General features: G+C 38.5%; 1 protein-coding gene across 1 annotated transcript in view; it reads left to right on the forward strand.

Annotated features, from left to right (window-relative positions):
- The window catches only part of PIGL (phosphatidylinositol glycan anchor biosynthesis class L), a 118844-nt gene extending 104941 nt beyond the window's left edge, over positions 1-13903 (forward strand). Inside the window, exon 7 of the mRNA XM_007945580.2 lies at positions 13805-13903. Coding sequence (XP_007943771.1) covers positions 13805-13903 — 99 coding nt within the window. The remainder of the gene's footprint in view (positions 1-13804) is intronic.
- The last annotated feature ends 13282 nt before the right edge of the window (positions 13904-27185 follow it).

The following is a 27185-nucleotide window of genomic DNA, read 5'->3' on the forward strand; positions in this document are numbered from 1 at the left end:
TACTTCATAAACTTTGAACTGAAACTACCCCTTTTGGCAAAATAACAGATTGGTTTATAAAATAGTATTACCAGTATTAAAATAGTATTACTGTGAGTAACTTTAAAATAGTATTGCCAGCAAGTACCTTTGAAAAATCATCTGTATGAGACCAAATGGTCAGCAATTACTCTAAAACAAAGATGAAAGGGTAAGGAGATAGGGAAACCAGATTAGTGGAAACAAAACATCCAGAATGGAATTGAGAATGTTGACATATTGGTAAAAAAAAGTAACCAATGTCACTGAACAATTTGTGTAGTAATTATTAAAGGGGAACCTAATTTATTGTGTAAACTTTAACCAAAAACAATAAAGTATTATTTAAAAAATAATAATAGTGAGATAAAGTTAATCAAATGAGTTGAGTACACTTAAGGAAAAAGAAAAACCAAACTCACTGCCCATCGAGTCAATTCAACTCATAGTGACCCCTCCTTGGGTTTCCAAGGTAGTATCTTTATGGAAGTAGATTGCCCAGCCTTCCTTCTGAGGAGTGGCTGGTGGGTTTGAACCACCAGCCTTCTGGTTTACAGTCAGATGCCTTAGGTACTACGCCATGCAGAAGGGGCAGAGTAGAAGTCAGGATATCTATATTGATATAGCAATATAAAGGAATGGATTGCCAATATACTCTATAGATGGAATAAATCTCAAAAACAGTATATGTGAAAGAAGACAGACAAAAAAGGTAATATCCTATATGACTCCATTTATGTAAAATTCTAGAAAAGGGAAATCTTATCTAACGTGACAGAAGATTATTCAGTAATTGGGGCTGGAGGGATTGATTATAAATAAAGGGCCACAAGGGAATATTTGGAGTGATGGAAATATTATTTTGATCTAGGTGGTAGTTACATGGTATGTGTATACATTTATCAAAATTCATTGAAATGTATACTTAAAATAAGTGCATTTTATTGTGTGTAAATTATGCTTCAGTTACTCTAGTTCTGTTGTGTATATTTTTAACAACAAAAAGTAAAATTAGTAAATACTACTAATAGTAATACATGCTTAAAAAAGGTAAATAATGCATGGTGAAAATCTGAAAATACATAAGAGCATCAAAAAGAAAATAAAAATTATCTGCAGTCCCATCACTCAGAGATAATTGTTGTTAACATGTTTAGCTATTTCCTTCTACCCTATGTAAGTTTGTTACATACATACTGTTCTGGATACCTAGTGCCGCTCTGACAGGAAATATATACCACAAATGGGATGGTCTTAACAAACAGGAGTTTATTCTTACAATTTGGAGGCTTTAAGTCCAAGTTCAAAGTGCTAGGCTCTAGGGGCTGGGTGAAAGCCCCTCAACCTTGGGGCCCAACTCTGCCTCCTGCTCCCAGCCCACTGGAGCTAGAGGCATTTCTTCACTCAGACAGCTGCTGGCTGCTGAGGCTGAGAAGCCCCAAGGTTGACAAGTAAAAAGGCACAGTCCCGATGTCACCAATCCACACAGCAGGCCATTAACTTAAGTCCACTGTAAGTCCCAAGGTCGGCAGAGCATAGCAGGCTGCTGAGCAACAACACAGCTACATGCAGGGTCCAAGCGTGCCAAAAGCTAGACACCATTCCCAAAGCTTCTCCTCATATACAGGAAGCAGATCACATCACAAAGGCAGCTACTCAGCTGCTTGTGGTAGATGCCACCATGGAGTTGATTGCCAGTCTCATCACAGGAATGACTACTACCAGCTGCCCAGCCACTCAACCATGCCCAGCCAAGTTGACACACAGACCAAACTACCACTCATACATATATATTTGGGTTTTTTTTTTTAAATAGGATCACACAGTGCTTGCTATTTAAAAGTTGTCGTAACAATATATAATGAATATTTTCTCCTGTGTCATTAAGAATTATAGAAAGGAAATTGTAGTGATTGCCAGTTACTCCATTATATAATGTGTTGTATAATTATATCATAAAATATGTAATAAGTCCCTCATTATTGCACATTTTGATTTACCAGTTTTCACTTTTACACATGGAACAGAGAGCTCACTGCTTGAGTATAAGAGGAATTCAGACCTGCCAAGGGTTTGTCTAAGGAGCAGATTAGGCAGGCCACTAGAAGCATACCTGGCTGCTGAGACAGAGCTAAACCTAGTGAGTCCATCCTAGCAAAAGCTCTTAGTGGTGCAGGTGGCTTTGAGCACCGTTAGAGTTGGGGAGGGAGCAGGTCCAGGAAATCATTCCAATTTTTTTCCAGAAGGGTAGTTGGTGTTGCCCTGAAGTTGATTCCAATTCATGGTGACCCCCATTGTGCAGAGTAGAGCTCCATAGGGTTTTCAAGACTGTGACCTTTTGGAAGCAGATAGCTAGGCCTATCTTCTGAGGCACCTCTGGGTGACTTTGAATCCTAACCTTTCTGCTAGTAGAAGTCAAGCAGTTAACCATTTGCACCACCCAGGGACTCTAGAGAGAATGGTGACAGTAGGTAAAAAGAGAAAGAATCATCTGTTGAAACTCAAGAGATACTGAATTTTTAAAATGTTTTGCTTAGATTTATTTTCTGAATTTTCTGTGATAAACATACCTTCTAAGAGGCACTTTGCTAAATGCTGAGAATGCAGTGTTGAGCAGTCACAGATAACCATCCCTGTCCATTGCTTTTATTTTTATCTTTCATACTTCACTAAGGAGCTCTGGTAGCACAGTACCTAAGGCATCTGACTGCTAACTAGAAGGTTGGTGGTTCGAACCCACCAGCCACTCTGCAGAAGCAAGACTGGGCAATGTACTTCCATAAAGATTTACCACCTCAGAAACCCAATGGGGGTCACTATGAGCTGGAACCGACCCAACAGCAATGGGTTTAGTTTTTGGTTTTGGTTTGATAGTTCATTAACTTCTGTTCTTTTATTTGGTCCTTCTATGTATTATTTATGTTTACTCTTTTTTTAATTTCTTGAGCTTGAAAGCTTACTTTTGTTTTCATTTTCAGTCTTTTTTAAAAAAAAAAAAAAACACTTTACTACAACTAATTTCCCTCAAAGCACATTTCCCTTTTGGCGACACTTCACAATGATATGTAGTTCTACTGTTGTTCAGTTATATATAATTTATCATTTCCATTGAGAGTTCCTCTTTAATCCATTAGGTTTTTAGGGTGTATTTTAGAGTTTACAAATGTGTATGTGTAAAATCTTTTTATTGTTGATTTCTAGTTTAATTGTTTTATGGTCAATGAATGTAGTTTATGCAACACTGAGTTTTAAAAATTGATTGAAATTTCCTTAGTGGCCAGTTCATAATCAATTTTTGTAAATGTTAACATGTACCTAAAAAGAATGTGTATTTTCAGTGTGCATTTAGGGTTCTAGATAGAACTTACAGGTCAAGCTTGGTACTTAATTTGGTCAAAACTTGGGTATCCTTACTGATTGATCTATTATTTTCTGATATCAGTGTGTTAAAAACTCTCATCCTGGATCTGGATTTATCCATTTGTCAATTTTTGCTTTATATGGTTGTATGTGCATAAAGGATCAAAGTTGCTATATGTTCTTTTGCATATTATTCCTTTTATGATCCTCTAATGTCTTTCTTTATCAATAGTTTCTGCCTTAAATTCTATTTTAGTGTTAACATTGATATTGTTGTTGTTGTTATTTGCTGTGGAGTTGGACCCGACTCATAGCAACCCTTCCTTGGGTTTCCAAGGCAGTATCACTACGTAAATAGATTGCCCGACCTTGCTTCCGAGGAGTGGCTGGTGGGTTTGAACCGCTAGTCTTCTGGTTAGCAGTCAAGTGCCTTAGGCACTACACTACCAGAGCTCCCAACATTGCTATAATAGCTTGTTTAGGTTAGTATCTGCATAGCTTATGCTTTTTTTATTCCTTTATTTTCAACCTTTTACTGTGATTTTTAGCTGTCTGTAAGCAGCGTATAATTTGATTTTTTTTTTTTTTTCCCCTTAATTTTACTAGGAAATATCCTACCATGGGTATATTTGGTATTGGTCTATTTTTAATTTTAATTACTAATATATTTGGGGGAGCTCTGGTAGCATAGTGGCTAAGGCACTTGACTGCTAACCAGAAGGCTGGCAGTTCAAACCCACCAGCCACTCCTCGGAAGGAAAGTTGGGCAATCCTACTTCCGTAGTGATACTGGCTCAGAAACCCAAGGAGAGGTCGCTATGAGTCAGGGCTGACTCGACAGCACATAACAACAACAACAACAATATATTTGGACTTATTTCTACTTATTTTGTGTTTTATGTTCAACATTCTCCTCTCTCCCTTCCTTCTCTTTCCCTGCCTTCTGTTTGTCAACTTTTCCATACCCTTTCCCTACTCTCTCCACCTGTTGTTTTGGAAACAATAGATAGATGATAGACAGACAGATAGAGTTTCTGTGGCCACCCCTAAAATTTTAATACCATTTATAACTGTATAATTCAAAGCATAGACTTATTCAGTACTTGTTCTTCCTACAACAAGAAATTCAGCATATTTTAACTACAATTGATTAACCCCATTCTCATTATTATAGTTTAGAATATTATTAATGACACTGTCTACAAGAGACATACCTTAGAGACAAAGACAAAAGTAGACTAAAAATCAAAGATTGGGAAAAGATATATCAAGCAAATGGCAATCAAAAAGGGCAGGAGTGGTATTAATTTCTGATAAAATTGACTTTAAGAAAAAAAGCACCATAAGAGACACAGAAGGACATTATATAATGATTAAAGGATCAATTGAACAAGAGGCCATAACCATAATAAATATCTATGCACCCAATGAAAAAGCCCTAAAATATATAAATGAGACTTCAATAGAATTGAAAAGACAAATAGATGACTCCACAGTCATAGTAGGAGACTTTAGTACACTACTTTCAATCAAAGATAGAACAACTGGAAAGAAACTCAACAAAGACACAGAAGAACTAAACAATACAATCAACCAACTTGACTTTATAGATACCTATAGGGCACTTCACCCAAAAACAGCAAAATATACATTCTTTTCCAGCACATGGAACATTCTCCAGGATAGACCATATGTTAGGCCACAAAACAAGCCTTAGTAAATTTTAAAACATTGAAATACTGTGAAGCATCTTCTCAGATCACAATGCTATAAAAGTAAAAATCAACAATAGGAAGATCAACGGAAAAAGCTCAAACATGTAGAAACTGAATAACACCCTCCTTAAAAACAACTAGCTAATAGAACAAATAAAAAAATGAAATTAAAAAACTCCTTGAATCAAATGACAATGAAAACACAACATACCCAAATCTTTGGGACACAGCAAAAGCAGTGAGCAGAGGGCAGTTTATAGCAATAGATGCACACATCAAAAAAGAAGAAAGAGCCAAAAGTAACACCTTAACCCAACATCTCCAACAATTAGCAAAAGAGCACCAAAAAAAGCCTACAGTGACCAAAAGAAAAGAAGGGATATTATTACTGACAAGTTGATTCCTAGTCATCTGTCATTTCTTACATCCCACACATTTCCTTCAGTTCACTTTTCTTTTTGCTGTTGCATATTCTTTCATAATTCTTTCAGTGAGCGTCTCAGGAAGTTAAATTCTCTTAGCCTTTGAATGTTGGAACATCCTATCTTTTGAATGAGTTTGGCTGGAAATGAAAGTTTAGTTGTTCAGTTATTTTCTCTCATCATGTTTGACGGTGTAATTCCCTTGTCTTTTGGCAACATCCATTGTTAATGATGAGTCCGCTGTCAGTATAATCTTAAACTCGTGTAGGTATCTCTCCCATGTATTAACTTTTAAGATTCCCTCTGAATTTCTGAGTTCTGCAGTCTTGTTGCCATATGCCTAGAATAGATTTATTTATATTTATTCTGTTCATTATTCTCAAACTGAGGACCCATGGAGGACTCATATCTTTCAGCAATTCTAAAAATCCTCATCTATTATCTCTTCAAATATCCCTTGTGTGAAATTCCCTCCATTCTTTTTCAGGACTCCTATTAAATATATCCTGGGGACTTTTAATCAATGCTCCATGTCTCTTAATTGTTCTTTCAAATTTTTTCTCTATTTCATATTTTGTTCACTTCTAAAATTTCTATTTTGTTTTACTTTATATCCACCTATTGTAGGTGGTGTAATGGTTAGGGCATTTGGCTGCTAACCAAACTATCAGCAGTTTGAACCCACCAGCTTCTCTGTGGAAGAAAGACAAGGCAATCTGTTTCTGTAAAGATTTGCATCCTTGAAAACCCAGTGGGGGTCGCTATGAGTAAGAATTGACTCAATGGCAATGAATTTGGTTTGGTTTTTGGAGTTCACCTGTTGTTTCATTTCTGATTACTATTTTATAATTTTTTATTATTTCTTAGGAGCCCTGGTAGTACAGTGATTAAATGTCTTGACTGCTAACCAAAAAGGTCAGCAGTTTGAACCCACTAGCCACTTAATGGGAGAAAAAAATGGCAGACTGCTTCCATAAAGATTTATAGCCTTAGAAACTCTGTGAGGCAATTCTACCCTGTCCTATAGATAGGGCACTATGAGTTGGAATTGATTAGATGGCAGTGGGTTTGAGTTTTGTTTATTCTTTCTTATTGTTATTTCTCTATTTAGCTTTTTTTAAATATTTTTTATTTATTATTATTTTAACCTTTGACACATGTTCTATAAAATTATTTTCATCTAGAATATATTCATGATCTGATTGCTGTTTTTGTTGGCTTTCTTTATTCACATTAAGTTATTTCATGTCTTCAGGAATTCTGATTTGTAAGCAAGGTATTATTTTCTTGAATTTGGTGAATTTTTCCCCCTTTTCTTCTGCACTTTTCTCCCTGGCTAGAAATTTTACAATTGATTGGTGGACAGAATCAGGTCTTATAATGGCAGTTCCAATCAGCCATGGAGCCAGCAGGTAACTTGGTTCAGATGCTGATCTCAAGACATTCACTTGCTACAAGCTGCAGCCCAGCCTCCTTTCACAGTGAGTCTGGGTACAACCTTTCTGGAAAGTGTCAGATGGCTTCTCAGAAATTATACTTATTCTTTGATATTTTTTATATATTAAGTAGTTAAAAAAAAAAAAAAAAAGGTTACAGAGCAATAATACACACACACACGTGAACAGTCAAAGAACATCCAAAGAGTACCTCTGGGTAGTAGAATTTCAGGTAAGTTACTCTTTTTTAATTTTTAAAAATTTTTATAGTATAATCATGTATTATTTGCATAATTTAAATAAATGTATACCTACTCTGACTCAATAATTTTTATTTCTAGTATTTTATCCTAAGGAAATGAACAAAGATGAGTTTAGAAATTGATTTGCAAGGATGTTCATTGGCATAATTGTTGATAGACAAAAAAGGAGCTAATATTTGGCAGGTGAATGGTGTGCTTCCTCTGTGCCAAGCACTGTGTTAGACCATGGTAGTTCTGTCTGGGTGTGGCTGAAGACTATGGTGGCTCTATCTGTGCATGTGTGGCTGGAGACTGTGCCACATCCAATTGTAATGAGTCCTCACTAGTGATCATGGTACTTTTATGAGGAGCTTGGTAAAATAAACTTTAGGAGAAAAACCTGTAAGAACAACTCGTACTACATAACCAGTAAGATCATAGTTTCGAAGGATGTTTGGTGAAAAAGCTACAAATACAATGTACAGGGGGAAAAGCAAAAATCAAAAACTACATATGCAATTTTAATATTTCTTAGTATTCCCTTGGCAAATTTGAACAAAAAGTAGTACAAAAATACAGTCTATAAAAAAACAACCCAGAGACTATAGCCCTTAGACACCCTTCAAGCCTGAAACTGAACTCATCCCCAGGCTCAATTTTCAACCAAACAACAGATAGGCCTGTAAGGTAAAGAGTAATACCAGGGAAGTACACACACTCCTTAGAGCAATCACCCATATGAGATCAAAAGGACAGCATTTGCCCAGAAATAAAGCTAAGAAGGCAGGAAGGGATAGGAAAGAAGGACAAAGGGAAATGGTAAACACAGAGAGGTGGGAAGAGTGGTGTTACACTGTGGGGATTGGAATCTGTGTCACAAACAAAATGTCTATGAATTTGAATGAAAAATCAATTTGCTCTGCAAACTTTCACACAAATCACAATTGTTTGGGTTACTCAGTGCCATTCTAACAGGAATATACCACAAACAGTATGACTTTAACAAACAGGAATTTATCCTTACAATTTGGAGGCTTTAAGTCTGAGTTCAAAGTTCCAGTCTCTAGGGGCTGGGTGAAAACCCCTCAGCCTTGGACTTCAGCTCCACCTCCTGCTTCCAGCCCACTGGAGCTAGAGGCTTTTCTTCACTCAGACAGCTGCTAGCTGCTGAGGCTAACAAGCCCAAGGTTGACAAATAAAAAGGCACAGTCCTGATGTTACCAAACCACATGGCAGGCCATTCATTTAAGTCCATTGAAAGTCCCAAGGTCAGCAGAGCATGGCAGGCTGCTGAACAACGACACGGCTATGTGCAGGGTTCAAGCGTGCCATAAGCTTGAACCAAAGCTGTTTCTTACATACATGAAGCAGATCACATCCCTAAGACAGCTACTCAGCTGCTCCACCAGGGAGTTGATGACCAGTCTCATCATGGGGAGTACTACATCCAGCTGCCCGGCCACTCAGCCAGGCCCAGCCAAGTTGACACACAAGCTTAACCACCACAATTCCACCCCTTGTCAACTTGGCACCTGTACAGATCTTCAATGGGTGGTATCTGTGCAGATCTCCTTCACTGGGTGACTGCAGTCCTCTAGTTCCTGAGTGGTGACCTCACTCCCTTGGCCTGGTGGGCCCTCTTCCTCTCCCTCTTGGGCATGGCAGCCCTGCCCCCTCACTCGGGCAGCGGCATTGACACCTTCCTACTAGCTCACATGAACGAGTGGCCCCACACTCCAGAACCAAGTTGGTAAAGGTCTGGTTCTTTGAAACCTAGGGGGCTGTGGTGGTTCCACCCCCAAAAGCCATGATCCTACCCTTGAGGCTGAGGCAGCTCTGGTTCCCATTTCCTTGGTCTCTCTGCTTCAGCCGATTAATGCCAAAGGCAACTCACTCCACAGGAAATCTTCTTGCCCAAAAAATACTAAGCTTTCTTGTTCCGTGGGCCAGCCAACCTGCTAGTCCATTTCATGCTGCCTTTTTTACCAATTAACGCCTGAAGGCAACACACTCTGCCAGGAAACCGCCTACCCAAAGGCATCCAGCTTTCTCCTCCATGGTCTGGTAAGGCTGTCACTGTCTCATGCCAGTCTTTGGGCTCTACTCCTGCTATCTCTCATGCCGGTCTCTTGGCTCTGCTTCTGCTGTTTCTCATGCTGTATGCCAGGGTCTTGGGTCAAGGATGCACTCCACTCCTGTTTCCACATTTTAGGTCAGAGCAGCACCCTACACTCTAGGTACCGTATTCTGTTCTGGTTACCTAGTGCCACTCTAACAGGAATACCACAAATGGGATGACTTTAACAAGAGTTTATTCTTACAATTTGGAGGTTTTAAGTCCAGGTTCACAGTGCCAGGCTCTAGGGGCTGGGTGAAAGCCCATCAGCCTTGAGCTTCAGTTCTGCCTCCTGCTCCTAGCCCAATGGAGCTAGAGGCTTTTCTTCACTCAGACAGCTGCTAGCTGCTGAGGCTGAGAAGCCCAAGGTTGACAAATAAAAAGGCACAGTCCTGATGTTATCAAACCAGATGGCAGGCCATTCATTCAGGTTCATTGAAAGTCCCAAGGTCAACAGAACATGGCAGGCTGCTGAACAATGACACAGCTGCATGCAGGGTTCAAGTGTGCTATGAGCTAGAGACCATTCCCAAAGCTGTTTCTTATATACGGGAAGCAGCTACTCAGCTGCTCACAGTAGATTCCACCATGGAGTTGATTACCAGTCTTATCATAGGGAATACTTTATCCAGCTGCTCAGCCACTCAACCAGGCCCAGCCAAGTTGACACTCAAGCTTAACCACCACAACAATTAAATATATTTATATATAATAATAATCTTTAAAAACCAAATTGACAATAATATATAATTACTACAAATGCCCAGCTTCTGGAATTAATGCTAAAAATCACTGAAAGATTAGGGACTCTACAGAAATTAGCCACTTGGGCAGCATGATTTGGAAAATGCTTATAATTTGGTAATTATGAAAAATAGACAAATCAAATGTTTAAACTACAAAGTTCAATCCTTTTTCCCAATGTTATTTAAAGTAAACATTTTGTTTTTGTTATGGTCTTCAAATTTTTCACACTGTCTTGTGAATTCATGCATGCTGTTGCTGTTGTTAGGTTCCGTCGAGTTGGCTCCAACTCATAGCAACTGCCCAGTCCTATGCCAGCCTCACAATCCCTGCTAAACCTGAGCCCATCATTGCAGCCACTGTGTCAATCCATCTTGTTGAGGGCCTTCCCCTTTTTCATGGACCCTCCACTTCACCAAGCATGATATCCTTCTCCAGGAAATGATTCCTTCCAAAGTAGATGAGACGAAGTTTTGTAATTCTTGCTTCCAAGGAGCATTCTGGCTGCACTTCTTCGAGAACATATTTGTTTGTTCTTTTGGCAATCCATGGTACTCTCAGTATTCTTCTACAACACCACAACTCAAAAGCATCAACTCTCCTTTGGTCTTCCTTATTCATTTTCCAGCTCTCACATGTATAAGAGGTGACTGAAAATACCATGGCTTGGGTTAGGCACACCTTAATCTTCAAGGAAACATCTTTCCTCTTCAGCATTTGAAAGAGGTCTTTTGCAGATTTGCCCAATGCAGTACATCTGATGCCTTGACTGCTGCTTCCACTGGTGTTGATTGTAGAACCAGATAATACAAAGTCTTTGACAACTTCAGTCTTTTCTCCATTTATTGTGATGCTGTTTATTGGCCCAGTTGTGAGGATTTTTGTTTTCTTTATATTGAGGTATATAATCATACTGCAGACTGTAGTCTTCAGACTTCATCAGTAAGTGCTTCAAGTCATCCTCACTTTGAGCAAGCAAAGTTCTGTCGTCTGCTTACCACAGGTTGTCCATGAGTCTTCCTCCAATCCTGATGCCACACTCTTCTTCATGTAATCCAGCTTCTTGGATTAGCTTCTTGGATTAGCTCAGCATACAAATTGAGTAAGTATGGTGAAAGCATACAACCTTGACACACTCCCTTCTTGATTTTAAACCATGCAGTATCACCTTGTTCTGTTCAAGCAAGAGCCTCCTGATCTGTATACAGGTTCCTCATGAGTACAATTAAGTGTTCTGGAACTCCCTTCTTCTCAATGTTATCCATAATTTGTTTTGATCCACACAATTGAATGCTTTTGAATGTTTTACATAAGTAAACATCTTTCTGCCATTCTTTGCTCTCAGCCATAATCCATCTGACATCAGCGATGATATCCCTCATTCCATGTCCTCTTCTGAATCCAGCTTGCATTTCTGGAAGTTCTCTGTCAATACACTGCTGCAGCCGTTTTTGAATTATCTTCAGTAAGATTCTACTTGCGTGTGATACTAATGATATGGTTTGATAATTTCCACATTCTGTCGGATCACCTTTCTTAGGAATGGGTACAAATATGGATCTCTTCCAGTCACTTGGCCAGGTAGCTGTCTTCCAGATCTCTTGGCATAGCTGAGTGAGTGCCTCCAGTGGGGCATCCATTTGTTGAAACATCTCAATGAGTGAATACTCATCAATTCCTGGAGCCTTGTTTTTTGCCAATTCCTTCATGCAGCCTCGACTTCTTCCTTCAATACCATTGGTTCTTGATCATATGCCACCTCCTAAAATGGATTAACATTATCCAATTCATTTTAGTACAGTGACTCTTTGTGTTCCTTCCATCTTCTTTTGATGCTTCCTGTATCATTCAATGTTTGCCCACAGGGTCTTTCAATATTGCAACTTGAAACTTGAATTTTTCCTTCAGTTCTTTCAGCTTGAGAAATGTCGAGCGTTTTCTTTCCTTTTGATTTTCCAACTCCAGGTCTTTGCACATTTCACTATAATTGGCTTTGTCTTCTTGAGCTGCTCTTTGGAATCTTCTGTTCAGCTCTTTTCTCTTGTCATTTCTTCCATTTGCTTTAGCTACTCTTCATTCAGGGGCAAGTTTCAGAGTCTCTTCTGACATCCATTTTGGTCTTTTCTTCCTTTCCTGTCTTTTTAATAACCTCTTGCTTTCTTCATGTATGATGTTCTTGATGTCATCCCACAATTTGTCTGGTTTTCAGTCATTGGTGTTCAGTGCATCAAATCTATTCTTTAGATGGCCTCTAAATTCATGAGGGATATAATCAAGGTCAGATTTTGGCTCTCATGGACTTTCATAGCCTTCATTTATGTTCTTAAAAAAAGATACTTGCAATGCAAAAGTCATTGGTCTTGCAAAATGCCATCATGCATTCTCCAGTGTTATTTCTATCACTAAGGCCATGTTTTCCAGCTACCAGTGATTCTTCTTTGTTTCCAACTTTTGCGTCCCAGTCACCAGTGATACTCAACACATCTTGATTGCATGTTCAGTCAATTTCAGACTGCCGAAGTTGGAAAAATCTTCTATTTCCTTATCTTTGGCTTTGGTGGTTGGTGCATAAATTTGAATAATAGTAGTATTAATGGTCTTCCTTGTAGGCATATAGATATTATCCTATCACTGACAGCATTGTACTTCATGCATGCTTACATCCATTTTTTTGCTTCTGATAATAAATTTCATTTAAAAATTAAATTGTATTTCCCACTGAAACAGTGTTACATATTTTGCTTGACTATATTTTACGATGATAGTTCTGCCCCAATTCCTTTCATCATTTAAAGCTTGGTTATCGCAAGTGTGTTTACATCACTAAAGCCTTGTATATTTTAACAATGATTATAAATTCTTTACATAGAAGTTTGCAATGATACTAGCTTAGAGAGGAAGTTTTAATTGTGGTACTTAGACAAAAAATAGGCAAGATCCTTTTTATATATGTTATATCTAGTTAAATCAGTGAGTATGATCTATTCAGCCTAATTGAAACTGAACTATAGTAGGTCTGAATAATAAAGTAATATTCATTTCTTCCACTGTGTAGGAAGGAGAACCCATACCTGTATGTACCATTCCTCCTCCTCCTCTCCTTGTAATGACTGTACCTTGCCAACTTACCTAAGTCAGAGGAGTTTGGGAACAGTATTCTAACTGGCTTTCACATAATATCCCTGTTTGTGTTGTATATGAGAGATGGTAGAGCAAAGTGATTAAGAATGGAGGCTCCAGAGTCAATCAGATGACTCTGAGTTCAAATCTCAGCTCTATTACCCACTAGCTATTTGAAATCCATGTGTTTCCTCATCTGTTTTTGTTTTGTTTTGTTAAGAAGAAGCAATAATAATAGTAGTACTTAACTCACAAGGTTGTTAAAATTGAAATGTTATTGTTGTTGTCAGGTGCCACTAAGTCAGTTCTGACTTGTAGCAACCCTATGTACAACAGAAATTGAGATAATCCATGTAAATTGCTCTGCCAGTTTTCTGGCAGCCCGTAATAAGTGCTCTAGCTACCAGTGTCTTCACCTACCACTGTCAGAGGGTGGTAATTAGGAAAAGGGAAAAGGAAGCAGTAAGTGAAGGCTTATCAAGAGAAGACTTGTGAGTTATAAGAAGCAGCCAGATAAGGCTGTAGTTTAAGGGGTTCAGGAGGGAAGAAGGATTTAAGATGAAACCAGAACTAAATAGAACCAGTACTTCAGTGCAAATGTTCCCTAACTGGTTCTCTTTGATTCTTCTAGAAAGCCATGTCCTGCCACCACAGCCAGCTCCTCTGGTTCCGCCACCTCTATGTTTTCTTCTCCCGGTACATGAGAATCAACTCGCTGCACTTCCTCTGAAGCCCTGAATTATTTTGAGATACAAGGAACCAAGGGTGAAAGGATCAGGAAACCTGGGGATCTGCCTTTATTGCCCTGAGGCAAAAGAGGAGGGGCTTCATCTATGTCAGCTCATTTAATCCCTAATAAAAAGGACAGCATGCAGGGCAATGGTCTCTCCAAACCTGAGCTTCTCCTCTGGGAAAAAAGAAACACACAAAGGATAATAATAGCTATTCTGCTAACTTGTAAGTTTCTTGTGAAAAACAAATTACATAATGACATGATGTATGTAAAACATCTAGCACAGAGTCTGGCACATTGTTAGTGCCTAATAGCAGCTATTGTAAATGAATATGAAATTGTTCTGGGAACTGAGAATACTTTACAGATGTGATTCAGTGTTTTTACATTGTTTCCAAAGATGGGTGTACCACATACACAGTCTTTATTGAATTAGTTAACCATAATTTCTTTGATTTATCTTTGTGGCTTTTTTACCATAATTTGATCAATTTTCTAGGGAAAACTTAATTGTATTTAACACTGTAGTCATTTATTGGAACACCCTCTGTAGCTCACCGTGATGGACACTGGTTTATGAAGAGATGATTATATCATAGGACCTGCCTTCAAGGAGCTTTCAGTCGGAAATCCCCACTCTCAATCTTTTGGGAACAGTAGGAAATAGGTAGAAGCCTGACACTTTTTTTTAACACTCAAGAACCTTAAAATTACCTTACAAACAAAAGCCTTCTGTGAAATCAACCTCAGAACTACCCCCAAAGGCTCAGTAATGGTCCAGGGAAGTGGCAAAAGGCAGTGCCTTTCAGTAGTAAAGAGCACAGCCTCTGTAGACATGTGACCCTAGGTTTGAAACCACAAGCAAGATGCTTAACCTTTCTCTGACCTCAGTTCTTTCATCTACAAAATGGAGATAATAATGGTCTGATAGCAGTGCCTAAGGCATTTCACTGCTAACAGAAGGCTGGCAGTTCAAACCCACCAGTCACTCCTCTGAAGACTGGGCAATCTACTTCTGTAGAGATACCACCTTGGAAACCCAAGAAAGGGTTGCTGTGAGTCAGGACCGATTCAATGGCAGTGTTTGATTTTTGGTAACTTCAGAGGACTGAATGAGATGATGCATGAAGGAGTATAGCAAAGTGTCCAAGACGCACACAGTAAGCGTTCAGAAAATATTGGCTGCTGTGAGTATTCTGAGACCTAAATGGTAAATAGGTATTAAGCAGAGGCAGCAGCATTAGTAAGACAGAAAACATCTTGGCATGCATTATCCACTGAGGATTCCCTCTACCAGCCTTTGCCTGTCAGATCCTGAAGTTCTGACTTGCTTTCTCCATAGCAACAGGTAAGAGCCCTTCTTGTCTCTCCACCCAAATATGCTGCACTTTGCCAAGTATCACCAATATCTAGAATGTTTCCTAGGGGCTAAATGAGACTGACAAAGCTATTATGCCCTGAAGCTAGAATCAAAAATGCAAATCTTGTTATTTGTCTACTTAAAATGAGTCAGTAGCTCCTAATAGCCTTCATAGTAAAATAGGGCCTCTAACAAGCCATTAACAGGGCTAGAATATAGTAGGACAGGCTGACTTCTATCTCCTGCTAAGAAGACCCAACACTGACCCAGACTTCCTGAAAAGCAATTTCAATATATACTAAGAGCTTCTAAAACTCATACTCTATGACATGAGGATATATTTAGAAATGCAAAAGTATATATACAAAGATCATCATATTATTTATAATAGAAAAACTGGAAAGTACAAGTGATACTATTATATTTCATGACAAAAATGTTCATATAGCTAAATTTTAAATAGTACAATCCCACTTATATATACATATATTTGGTAAGGTCATTTTACTATAATAAACATTTATAAATTTAAAATATTTTTTGTTTATGAATAATTTTGATGTGAAAAAATTTTTCTAATATAATGTGTGATTTTAAAATAAATGTATATAGCCAGTATAAAGGAGCTCTTGTAGCACAGTACCTAAGGCATCTGACTGCTGAAAAAAATCACTAAGACTAGATGTTGGTTTTTTGAAAAGATTAATAAAATTGACAAACCACTGGCAAATTTAACAAAGGAAAACAGGGAATACAAATAAACAAATTGGGTGACACCACAACACTACCAACAGAAATTATCAGGATACTATGAAGAAATATGCTCCAACAAATTTGAAAATCTAGAAGAAATGGACAGATTTCTAGAAACATACTACTTACCTATACAGAGGCAGAAGTGGAAAATTTTGAACAGACCCATAACAAAAGAAGAAATTGAACAGGTCATTTAAAAAAAAAAAAAATCCTGGACCAGATGGTGTCGCTGGAGAATTCTACCGAATGTTCAGAGAACTGACACTGATCCTAGTCAAATTATTCCAGAACACAGAAAAGGATGGAATCCTCCCAAATTCATTTTATGAAGCAAGCATAACCGTGGTACCAAAACCAGGGAAAGACATCACTGAAAAGGAAAACTACAGACCAATATTCCTCATGAATATAGATGCAAAAATGTTCCAACAAAATCCTAGCCAGTAGAATCCAACAACACATCAAAAAGATCATACTTTTTGACCAAATGGAGTTCATACCAGGTATGCAAGGGTAGTTCAACATTAGGAGAACAATTAATGTCATCCATCACATAAATAAAACAAAGGAAAAGAACCACATGATCATATCAATCAGTGCAGAAAAGGCATTTGATAAAATCTAACACCTATTCCTGATAAAAACTGTCAGCAAAAATAAGAATAGAAGGAATATTCCTCAACATAATAAAGGGCATAGGTGCAAAACCAACAACCAACATTGTTCTCAGTGGACAGAGACTGAAAACCACTTGCAGATGCCTGCCATTACCACTTCTATTCAACATTGTGGTGGAAGTCCTAGCCGGAGCAATAAGGCAAGAAAGGGAAATCAAAGGCATCCAAATTGGTAAGGAAGAAGTCAAACTATCCCTACTTGCTGATGATATGATCCTATACCTAGAAAACCCCAGAAAAACTCTCATTGCCATCAACTCAGATCCAACTCATAACAACCCCTCCTCCGGTTTCCAAGGCAGTATCACTACGGATGTAGATTGCCCAATCTTCCTTCCAAGGAGTGGCTGGTGGGTTTGAACCTCCAGCCTTCTGGTTAGCAGTCAAATGCCTTAGGCATTACACTACCAGAGCTCCTAGAAAACCCAAGAGATTCAGCAAAAAAACTACTAGAATTAACTGAGAGATTTAGCATAGTGGCAGGATACAAGATCAACATACAAAAATCAGTTGGATGCCTCTACACCAGCAAAGAGATTGCTGAAAAGGAAATAAGGAAATCAATTACCATTTACAGTAGCTACCAACAAAATAAAATACTTGGGGATAAATCTCACTAGGGACACAAAAGACTTGGAAAGAGATCCCTGCAGGAGATCCTACATAGAGTGGGAAAACAATGTGGAACAAAACTCAAAATCATAAAAAAGACCAGGTATACTGGTCTGATAGAGCTTCGTGAGACCATGGCCCCTAGTTACCCTTCAGGCCTAGGATTGAACTCATTCCCATAGCTTCCAGCCAAACTATAGACAGGCATATAGGGTGAACATTTACATCAGATAGATACACCTTAGAATGATCAATCATAGGAGAACACAGGCATTATTTGCACAGGGAGATAGCTCAGGGGCAGGAATGCATAGGAAAGGACACAGGGAAGAGGTAAATACAGGGAAGATGTAGGAAGAGAGCTGTTACATTGTGGGGATTGCAATCAATATCATGAAACAAAATGAGTGTGGACTGCTGTATGGAAAATGAATTTGCTCCGTAAACTTTCACCCGAATCACAATAAAAATATTTTTGAAAATGTGGTATCACAAATAAGCTAGAAAGTAATTTTTGAAAAAGTTATACCTTATGGGATCTATATCCAGATAATTTGTAGTCTTGTATACTTTTATTTTTAGAAAAGATTGAAAATAAGTGAACTACATGATTCAGTTTAAAAAAAAGCAACTATATAAACCAAAGGAAAATAGGAAGAGAATTTTGGTACAGATGAAAGATAAAAATGAATGAAACAAAAATATGCTAAAAAGGATGTTTTCTTTGAAAAATCAAACAAAATTAGCCAACATCTGGCAGGTATAATTTAAAAAAAGAAAACCAAAGTACAGTTGTTGAGAACAGAATAGGTATGTAGCTATAAAAATTAAAATGAAAAAAAGGTAAGAGATTATATGCAACTCTGTGACAACAAAACTGAAAATCCCATGGAAATTAATGGCTAGATCTGACTACAGCAAAACCCTATTATAACATAATAAGTAGATACCAAACATTTTAATCCCATAAAATGCAAGGTTGCATTATTATAAGATTAATGAACAGCATCATCTTTCAATCTTCCAGTGATTTTGCATCAAGTATGCGCATCAAGACCCAGAGGTGGTGTTGCCACATTGGTGTTTCCTATAGCAGGCTGCTGCTTTGCTTTCTAGCCTAATGCTAGGAGGGAGTGAAGATAACCTGTGCAGCACACCTCAAAGCCCAAGACCAAACACAAAACTGGGATGGGCATAAAACCAGGCCAAGTAAATGGTAAAGGAAAGGGAGATGAGGCAGGGTTTGTATAGGATTTGGACCCTAAGAATAACCTATAGTAACATGGTAGTTGGCTCCTTCCACTGGAAAGCTTGAGATTGTTCCTTTTATTGAGTCCTTGCAAAGTAAAGAGTGTTTCTCATTGAACAGAACCAATCCCAATTAGTCATTAGGTGCCACTTCCAAATCTTTCATACCTATACCTTAGTGAAAGCTTTAGCCCACCCATATGTAGGATTAGGGACTAGGCAGGGAATTGGTACTCATTGACAAGTAGAATATATCCAGTAGCAAGGCACCTTATTAATGAGATTTCACTTGACTAAAAATTACTTTAAAAGTACATTTGAACAGACCTAATAACCACAGAAGAAATTAGAAAGATAATTATAATATTTACCAATTTTATAGGGCACTGGCCTACATGGTTTTAAAACTGAAACCAGATGCTGTTAAGTCAGTTCTGACTTACTGCAACCCCAGTGTGTCAGATAAGGATTTAATATCAAAATATATATAGAACTCTTACAACTTGTTGTTGTTGTTAAGTGCCGTCGAGTCGTTTCTGATTCATAGCGACCCCACGCACAGCAGAACGAAACACTGCCCAATCCCGCGCCAGCCCCACAATCCCTGCTATACTTGAGCCCATCATCGCAGCCACCGTATCAATCCATCTCCTTGAAGGCCTCCCCCTCTTTCGTCGACCCTCCACCCTACCAAGCATGACATCCTTCTCCAGGGAATGGTCCCTTACAACTTAAGAAAAATAAAAATCGGACTTCCAGTAAGATGGAGGAATAGGCAGAGAAGCGACACAGAACCTCTTCAACAAAGAAAAGAAAAACCAATTGACAGAGATACAGAAGATAATCCTGGAGCCCTAAGCTTTGAAAGGAACTATGCAGAAGTGGATTATGCACCAACTAATGAAAAAACCTGAACGAAAACAGTGAGTACAGAGATGGTCAGAGCTGCAGACTGTCACCTGCTCTGATGGGACCAACAGCCTCAATATTTCCAAGTGGTGTTAGTTCTGAGATCAGCCCTGGTCACCAAGGGCTGCAGGGACAACTGTGCTGGTGGCCTATGACTAGGAAGGGAAACAGCAAGGAGGGAGACGACCTGAGCTGTTGACTTCCTGCTGTCCAGAGGGTGCAGCTGTTTTGGATATTTAAAGTGAACGAGGGCACAGCCATTTTAAATGTTTACAGACAGGACCGTTTTAGATATTTAAGTGACCAAGAGCACAGCCATTTTGAATCTTTCCAAGTGGCAACCATTTTGGATTTTAAAGTGATAGTATTCTCATTCAGATTCCAGGGACCTAAGAACAGGCTCTGTTTGACAAGGTCGTCAGGGACATGCAAGAGGCTGACAACAGGAAAGGAGACAAGTGGTGAGTGTATAAGTGCTGCCAACTAGTGAATAGAGGAGCACAGCACAGCACCCTGCCTGCATAGATAACATACAAACAAAACAAAGAAAATGAAAATTGTGGGCAAGTCACTCCAACATATAATCACCAATTAAATATAAACACAAAAGCATCACAATGCTTCGGAGACAACAGAGCATCACAGTCCACACAAAGAAGCAAGATAAAACAGGAGAAACAAGGGACCAGGATACAGACCCAAAACACATCCTTGAGGAATATACAGCATTGAAACTCCCTGATAAGGAATTCAAAAGAATTATATTTAGATATCTTCAAAGGATTGAAAGACAGATCAAGGAAATCACAGAGAAAACCCTAGAAGAATTTCAGAAGAAAATACCAGAACAAAATGACAAAATAAATGAAAAATTAGAAATGTTTCAGTATCTACAGATAGAAATCCAGAAGATTAATACTAAATTGTCAGAAATATATAACACATTGAAAGGGCAAAGGAGTAGAATAGATGCAGTGGAAGACATAATTAATGATATTGAAGACAAAATACCTGAATACTTCTTTGGAAAGGGATCAGTCAGAAAAGAGATCAAAACAAAATGAAGAAAGCCTGAGGTTCATGGGGGATGCCATCAAAAGGAATAACCTATGTGTCATTGGAATTCCAGAACAGGAAGAGAAAAATAAAACCACTCAGAAAATTGTCCAATATTTGTTGAAAGAGAACTTCCCTGATACGATGAAAGATGAGAATATATCCATTCAGGAAGTCCAATGAACCCCAAACAGGATACACCCCAAAAGAAAATCACCAAGACATATCATCATCAAACTCACCAAAACCAAAGACAAAGAATCATGAGAGCAGCACAGGAAAAACAAAAAGTTACCTACAAGGGGCAACCAATAAGACTAAGCTCAGATTTCTTGGCAGAAACTATGCAGGCAAGAAGACAATGGGATGGTATATATAAAACCCTAAAAGAGAAAAATTTCCAACCAAGAATTATGTACCCAGCAAAACTGTCCCTCAAACATGATGGTGAAATTAGGACATTTCAGATAAGCAGAAATTAAGGGAATTGGTTAAAACCAGACCAACCTTACAAGAGATATTAAAGGGAGTCCTTTGGACAGAGAAGCAACAACAGCCAACAACAACTGACCATAACACACATGAAGATACAGCCCAGAAACCAACCCAGCTATGGAAGTATCCCAAGTAAATAAGACTACGAGATTGTAAGCAGGGAACCAGAGACATCAATTGACAAATGAGGACAACTACAAACCAATAAGGGGAAAAATTGTGTTGTTACAGAACTTCTAGATGGTAGAGAAGTCAAGACAACTACAAGATAGAACAGATTGTTGTAAACTTGGGTAGAAAACTATAAATCACAGAGTAACCTCAAAGAAAAATGATAAACCTTCACATCAAAATAAAAAGGAGGATCAGCACAAATATTTACCAAATATTAAAACAATAGCAACAAAAGAAGTGTTAACACGATTCATAAACAAAATGAGCTCAGCATAGAAAATTATATGGAACAAAGACATTCACACCAAAAAAAAGCATATAACAAAAATGACAGCAACAAATTCATATTTGCCAATAATTACATATCTGGCAGGGGACTTATCTCTAAGATTTGTAGAAAACTCCAGTGCCTCAAGACCAAAGGAATTAACAATCCAATTGAAAAATGGGCAGAAGACACGATTAGATACTTCACCAAGGAGGATATTCAGGTGGCCAGCAAATACATGAAGAGATGCTCACAATCACTGGCCATCAGAAAGATGCAAATCAAAACAGCAGTGAGATACTGTCTCAACCACAGCACTGATGGCAAGGTTCAGTGAGACAGAAAATAACAAATGGTGGCAGGGATGTGGAGAGATTGGGACTCTCATACACTGCTGGTGGGACTGTGAAGTGATACAACCACTGTGGAAAGCAATATAGCGATTCCTTAGAAAGCTGAAATTGGAGATACCATTTGGCCCAGCAACCCTATTACTAGGTATATATCCTAGAGAGGTGAGAGCCAGGCAGGAACAGATATATGCATGCTCATGTTCATCACAGCACTATTTACAATAGCAAAAAGATGGAAACAACCTACGTGCCCATCAGTGGAAGAGTGGATGACCAAACTATGGTACATGCACATAATGAAATGCTATACAGCACTAAACAATAATGTAGAGTCTGCAAAACACTGCATACTGTGGATGAACTTGGAGGCCATTATGTTGAGTGAAATAAGTCTATCACAGAAGGGCAAATATAGTATTAGTTCATTGTTGTGGAGGGTCAAGGAAAGGTTTATATATGGAGGGAAACTTTCTCTGTTGGTTGCCAGGGGAGGGAGGAGAGGGGGAGGGAAGAGAACAATGATTGACCCATGTCACTTTAGTTTTGTGTATTTCACTGTATATAAATTATATTTCAATAAAATTCATTTAAAAAAAGAAAAAGAAAAAAATAGGCAAAGACTTGAATAGACATTTCACCAAAGAAGAAATACAGATGGCAATCAAGCAAAAATAAAGATGCTCAACATCATTTGGAAAATGCAAATCAAAACCACAGTGATATATCACTTTACACAATGAGTTATCATAGGATGTTGTTGTTGTTGTTGTTGTTGTTATGTGCCATCGAGTCGGACCCAACTCATAGCAACCCCTCCTTGGTTTTACAAGGCAGTATCACGATGGATGTAGATTGTCCAACCTTCCTTCCAAGGAGTGACTGATGGGTTTGAACTGCCAGCCTTCTGGTTAGCAGGCAAGTGCCTTACGCACTACGCTACCAGAACTCCCATCATAGGATAGCTGTGATTTAAAAACAAAACAATAGGGTTTGGAAAAATAGGGACCCTCATCCATTGCTGGTGGGGCTATAAAATGGTATAGCCACTGTGGAAAACAAACTGTCTTGAAACAAGGGACTTGGGTCTCAGGCAACCAGAATACTGAACCGTGCTGCATAGGTAATACTCACCAGAGGAAAAAATGTAACAAATCAGCAGGTGAGGGCAATGATCTCCCAGTTTCGTTTTTTTCGGTAATAGACATCTTCTAAGTGCTAAAATGTATGCTATAAAATGCACACACAAAAGAAAAAGGCATTTTAAAAGGGTAAAAGATAAACTTAAGATTTCTTTCTACATACCAAGCATTTCCTGGAGTATGCACTCCTTACCATGGAGACCACTAGTATACCAGTGATGAAAAGCATTGAGGTTAGTTGGTAGAAAGAGAATGTGTAAATTCTATGAAAAGTAAAGCAGTCAAATCTTATGGAAAGGCAGATAGAATAGGATGTAAGAGCCACTAGAACTATAGATGTTCATGTTCTTGGGACTACAAGAGGGGAGTGAACTAAAAACAGGATTAGATTGATCTGAAAGAGTTGTGGTCTTGGTCAAGGAACCCTGTATGCACCACCACCTGTCCTCCTCACTCCCCCTACCGGGGGACTCCTGCCCCCTTTATAGTTTAATTCATGGCAGAAGCCTTGGGGAAAGGTTTGAGGAAGCGTCCAGTAGAGGTAAGGTCATAAGAGGAATAACAGTGCCTGCTAACCAGGTTGGCAGTTCAAACCCACCAGCCACTCCATGGAAGGAAGATTGAACAATCTACTTCCGTAAAGACTTATCACCTTGGAAACCCAATGGCAGTCGCTATGAGTCAGAACTGACTCAATGGCAGTGGGTTTGTGTTTTGGTAACCTGAGCCTATGAGGTTAGAATTACCAGTGTGTTATTTCTCTTGTTGACTTGGATCAAGCTGAGGTAATCATATAGTAATGGCATTCTTACCTGGAAGGAAACCCCAGGAAGCAGCAAAACTGTACTCCCTTGAAACTTTGGTAATTATCCTGGGACTGGAGCAACTGTAGTATCTACTGCTTAGAATGTTCTTCCTGCCCCAGCAAGGGCAATGGATGTGGAACAAGGAGACAATACATCACCCTTCAGCTTTTTTATCAGTCACAAAAGTTAGTACTGGCTCTTGCATCCTCAGTTTTAACGTAAAAGTTGATCTTGCAGTTCTTACAGTCTTTAAAACTTCTTTTAAGAATTGAGAATGTAACAACTAACCCCTCAAAGTCCTTGGCAGAGGACGTAAGGGAATATTTTGTGAAACACAGCTTCCTGACCAAGAGACAGATTCCAGAATCCAGAAGGGAAAATGACACTGTGTAGAGGGACTCCATGATGGTTTGCTCACTTCAAAGCTACAAGGCTGCTACTGATGGCATCTGTGGTAATTAAGGCTATGTGTCAACTTGGCTGGGCCATGGTTCTGAGTGGCTGGGCAGCTGGATTTAGTTATTCCTAAGGATGAGATTGTAATCACCTCCATGGTGGAACCGGCTGCAAGCAGCTAAGTCTTCTAGGTATGACCTGCTTCCAGTGTATAAGTTTTGAGCAAGGTCTTTAGCTTTTTGGCATGTTTGGATCCTGCATTTGGTCGAGTCTTCATCTAGAGGCCTGCCATGTTGCCTGCTGATCTAGGAATTGTTCATAGACTTGAAACTGACCTGCCGTGTTGCCTGCCGACCTTCGGATTGTGCTATTTTACCTGCCAACCTTGGGTTTGTCAGCCTCAGCAGCTGGTGGGTCTGGAATCAGGCAAAGCTCAAGGCCAAGGGGCCTTCACCTAGCCCCTAGAGCCAACACTCTGAATTTGGACTTCTATCCTCCTGAACTGTGAGAATAAATTCCTGTTTGTTAAAGCCATCCACTTGTACTATGTCTGTTACAGCAGCACTAGAAAACCAAGACAGCATCTAATAGTCCAAATCATTCAGTCTTTGCCAGAGCTCCTCCTGACTAATGTCAAATCCACACAAATGTGAAAATACCAGCTTCTAAGATGATGGCTAAGGAGGCTCTAGCTAGGACAATGTTCCACTCAGGGACTCAATAACAGTTTCAGACTTCTGCTGGTGACTTCACATCAGAAAGATAGTATCACTGGAAATTCAACAAAGTGATGGCCTGATAAAACTTTAACATACCAAACACAACAGCATTTCTCCCCATCAAGGAAAACTAATTGTAATGTGTAAAAACAAAAACAACAATATTTCATTCATAAGAACAACAACAACAAAAAAAAAAAAACATCAAATAGCTAGGACTAAAATTAACATAAAACGTGCCAGTTATATGGCTTCTAGATAGAGAATAGCATAAAACTTGACTGGAAAAGCATAGAAGAGCAAGCCAACTGTGAAAACATACTACATTCCTAGATGATAAAACTGTGTATGTTAAAGAAGCCTATTCTTCCCAAGTGATTTATAAATGTAATGGACTCTCAAAAATCCAAATACAATTTTATATACTTGATACATTAATTCTAAATTACATATAGAAGACAAAAAAAGAATAAAGAGGGGAAATCTATCCTATAACATTTTCTAAAACACATCATAAAGCTTTAGAGATTTTTTAAAAAACAATGTGCTATTTGTGGAACTGTAGAAAAATAGATTAAAAGAAAAATGAAGAAAGTAGCAATAACTATTTAGTAACATTTTAAATCTGTGAACAATGGATAGGTTAGTCAATAAAAGTGTCAAGTTAACCAGTTACACATTTGAGAGTAGGACACTAAACCCCCACCTCATACCATTCACAATATAAAGGTAAAAACTTCTTGAATCAAAGAACTGTATGGGGTAGGGGACCTAACCAAGTAGTAGAAGAAAATATAGGTAGATGCATAAATATGTTTATAAACTTGAGGAAGGAAGGTATTCTCTTTTTTTAGTTTTTTTTATTGTGATTTGGGTGGAAGTTTAGAGAACAAGTTCATTTTCCATTGAATAGTTCATAAACATTTTCCTTTGTGACATTAACTGCAATCTCGATGTAACCACACTTCCTATGGTTCCTTTTCCCTGTGTTCTTCTTTTCTGGGTATTCCTGCCTTCTGAGCTTTCTCCCTGCACAATACTGCCCTTCTGATTTTCCGTGGTTGATTATTCTAAGGAGTGCACTCCCCTTTGTAATAGTTCACCTTCTAGACCTATTATTTAGTTGAAGGCTTAGCCCACAGGAATAAGTTCAGTTTCTTCAGTGCTGAAGGTTAGCTAGTGGCCATAGTCTCTGGGGTTTCACCAGTCTCTATCTCAGTAAACCTGGTCTCTTTTATGATTTTGACGTTTGTTCAATATTTTTCTTCCACTTTATCTAGGATAGGAAGGTATTCTTAAAGATAAATCAGAAGTCAGAAAACTATTTTAAAAAAATGATAAAAGTTGATGTCATCAAAATTTAAAATATATATAAACAAAAACAAGTGACAGATTGATAGATAATATTTGGAAAATACATATCAAAGTATTAATATCTTGAGCATAAGGAACTCCTACAAGTTAATTGTTTTAGATAGTATCTAAATACTTGTTCATTACTATTTTTTGAATAGATGGATAAAAAAAATAAATAGCCCAAATCAAAAATGGGCAAAGGGCATGAATAAGCAACTCACAGAATAGGAAATGAAAATGACCAAAAAACACAGAAATGAAATTTTTTTGTTGTTGTTATTGTGATGTGGGTGAAAATTTACAGAGCAAATACACTTTCCATACAGCAGTTCACATACACTTTGTCTCATGACATTGACCACAATTTAGCACAATGCAACATCTTCCCTCCCACTTCCTCCCAATAGTTACCTCTTCTCTGTGTCCATCCCACCATGCACTCCTACCCCCTGAGCTGTCTCCATGTGCCTGAGCAGCCCTTCTTTCTCTCATGCTTGTTCTCTCCAAGGAGTGAATCTACCTCAGGTAAATGCTCAACTGATATGCCTGTCTATTGTTTGGCTGGAAGCCACAGGTGTGCATTCAATTCCAGACCTGAAGGGCAGCTAGGGCCATAATCTCAGTGGTTCCACCAGGCTCCATCGGGCCAGCAAACCTGTTCCCCGCTTTTTTTTTTCCCAAAATGATTTTGACTTTTGTTCCGCATTGTTTTCTGTCTATCCAGGATCTCCTACAAAGATCCTCTTCCAAGTGATTGACAGTAGTAGCCAACCACCATCTATTTCTTCTGGTCTCATAGTCATATAGGCTGCAGATCAGATGGTGTACCAGTCGCTAGGACTAATTGTTTCCATGAATTTTGGTTTTCTTCATTCTTCCTGTCTCTGGACGAGGAGAGACCCATTGTTGCATCTAGATGGCAGCTTGCAAGCTTTTAAGATCTCAGTCACTATTC

Source organism: Orycteropus afer, unplaced genomic scaffold, assembly GCF_000298275.1.
Source record: "Orycteropus afer afer isolate SDZICR_OR568_19922 unplaced genomic scaffold, OryAfe1.0 scaffold00139, whole genome shotgun sequence".
NCBI classification, from domain to species: domain Eukaryota; kingdom Metazoa; phylum Chordata; class Mammalia; order Tubulidentata; family Orycteropodidae; genus Orycteropus; species Orycteropus afer.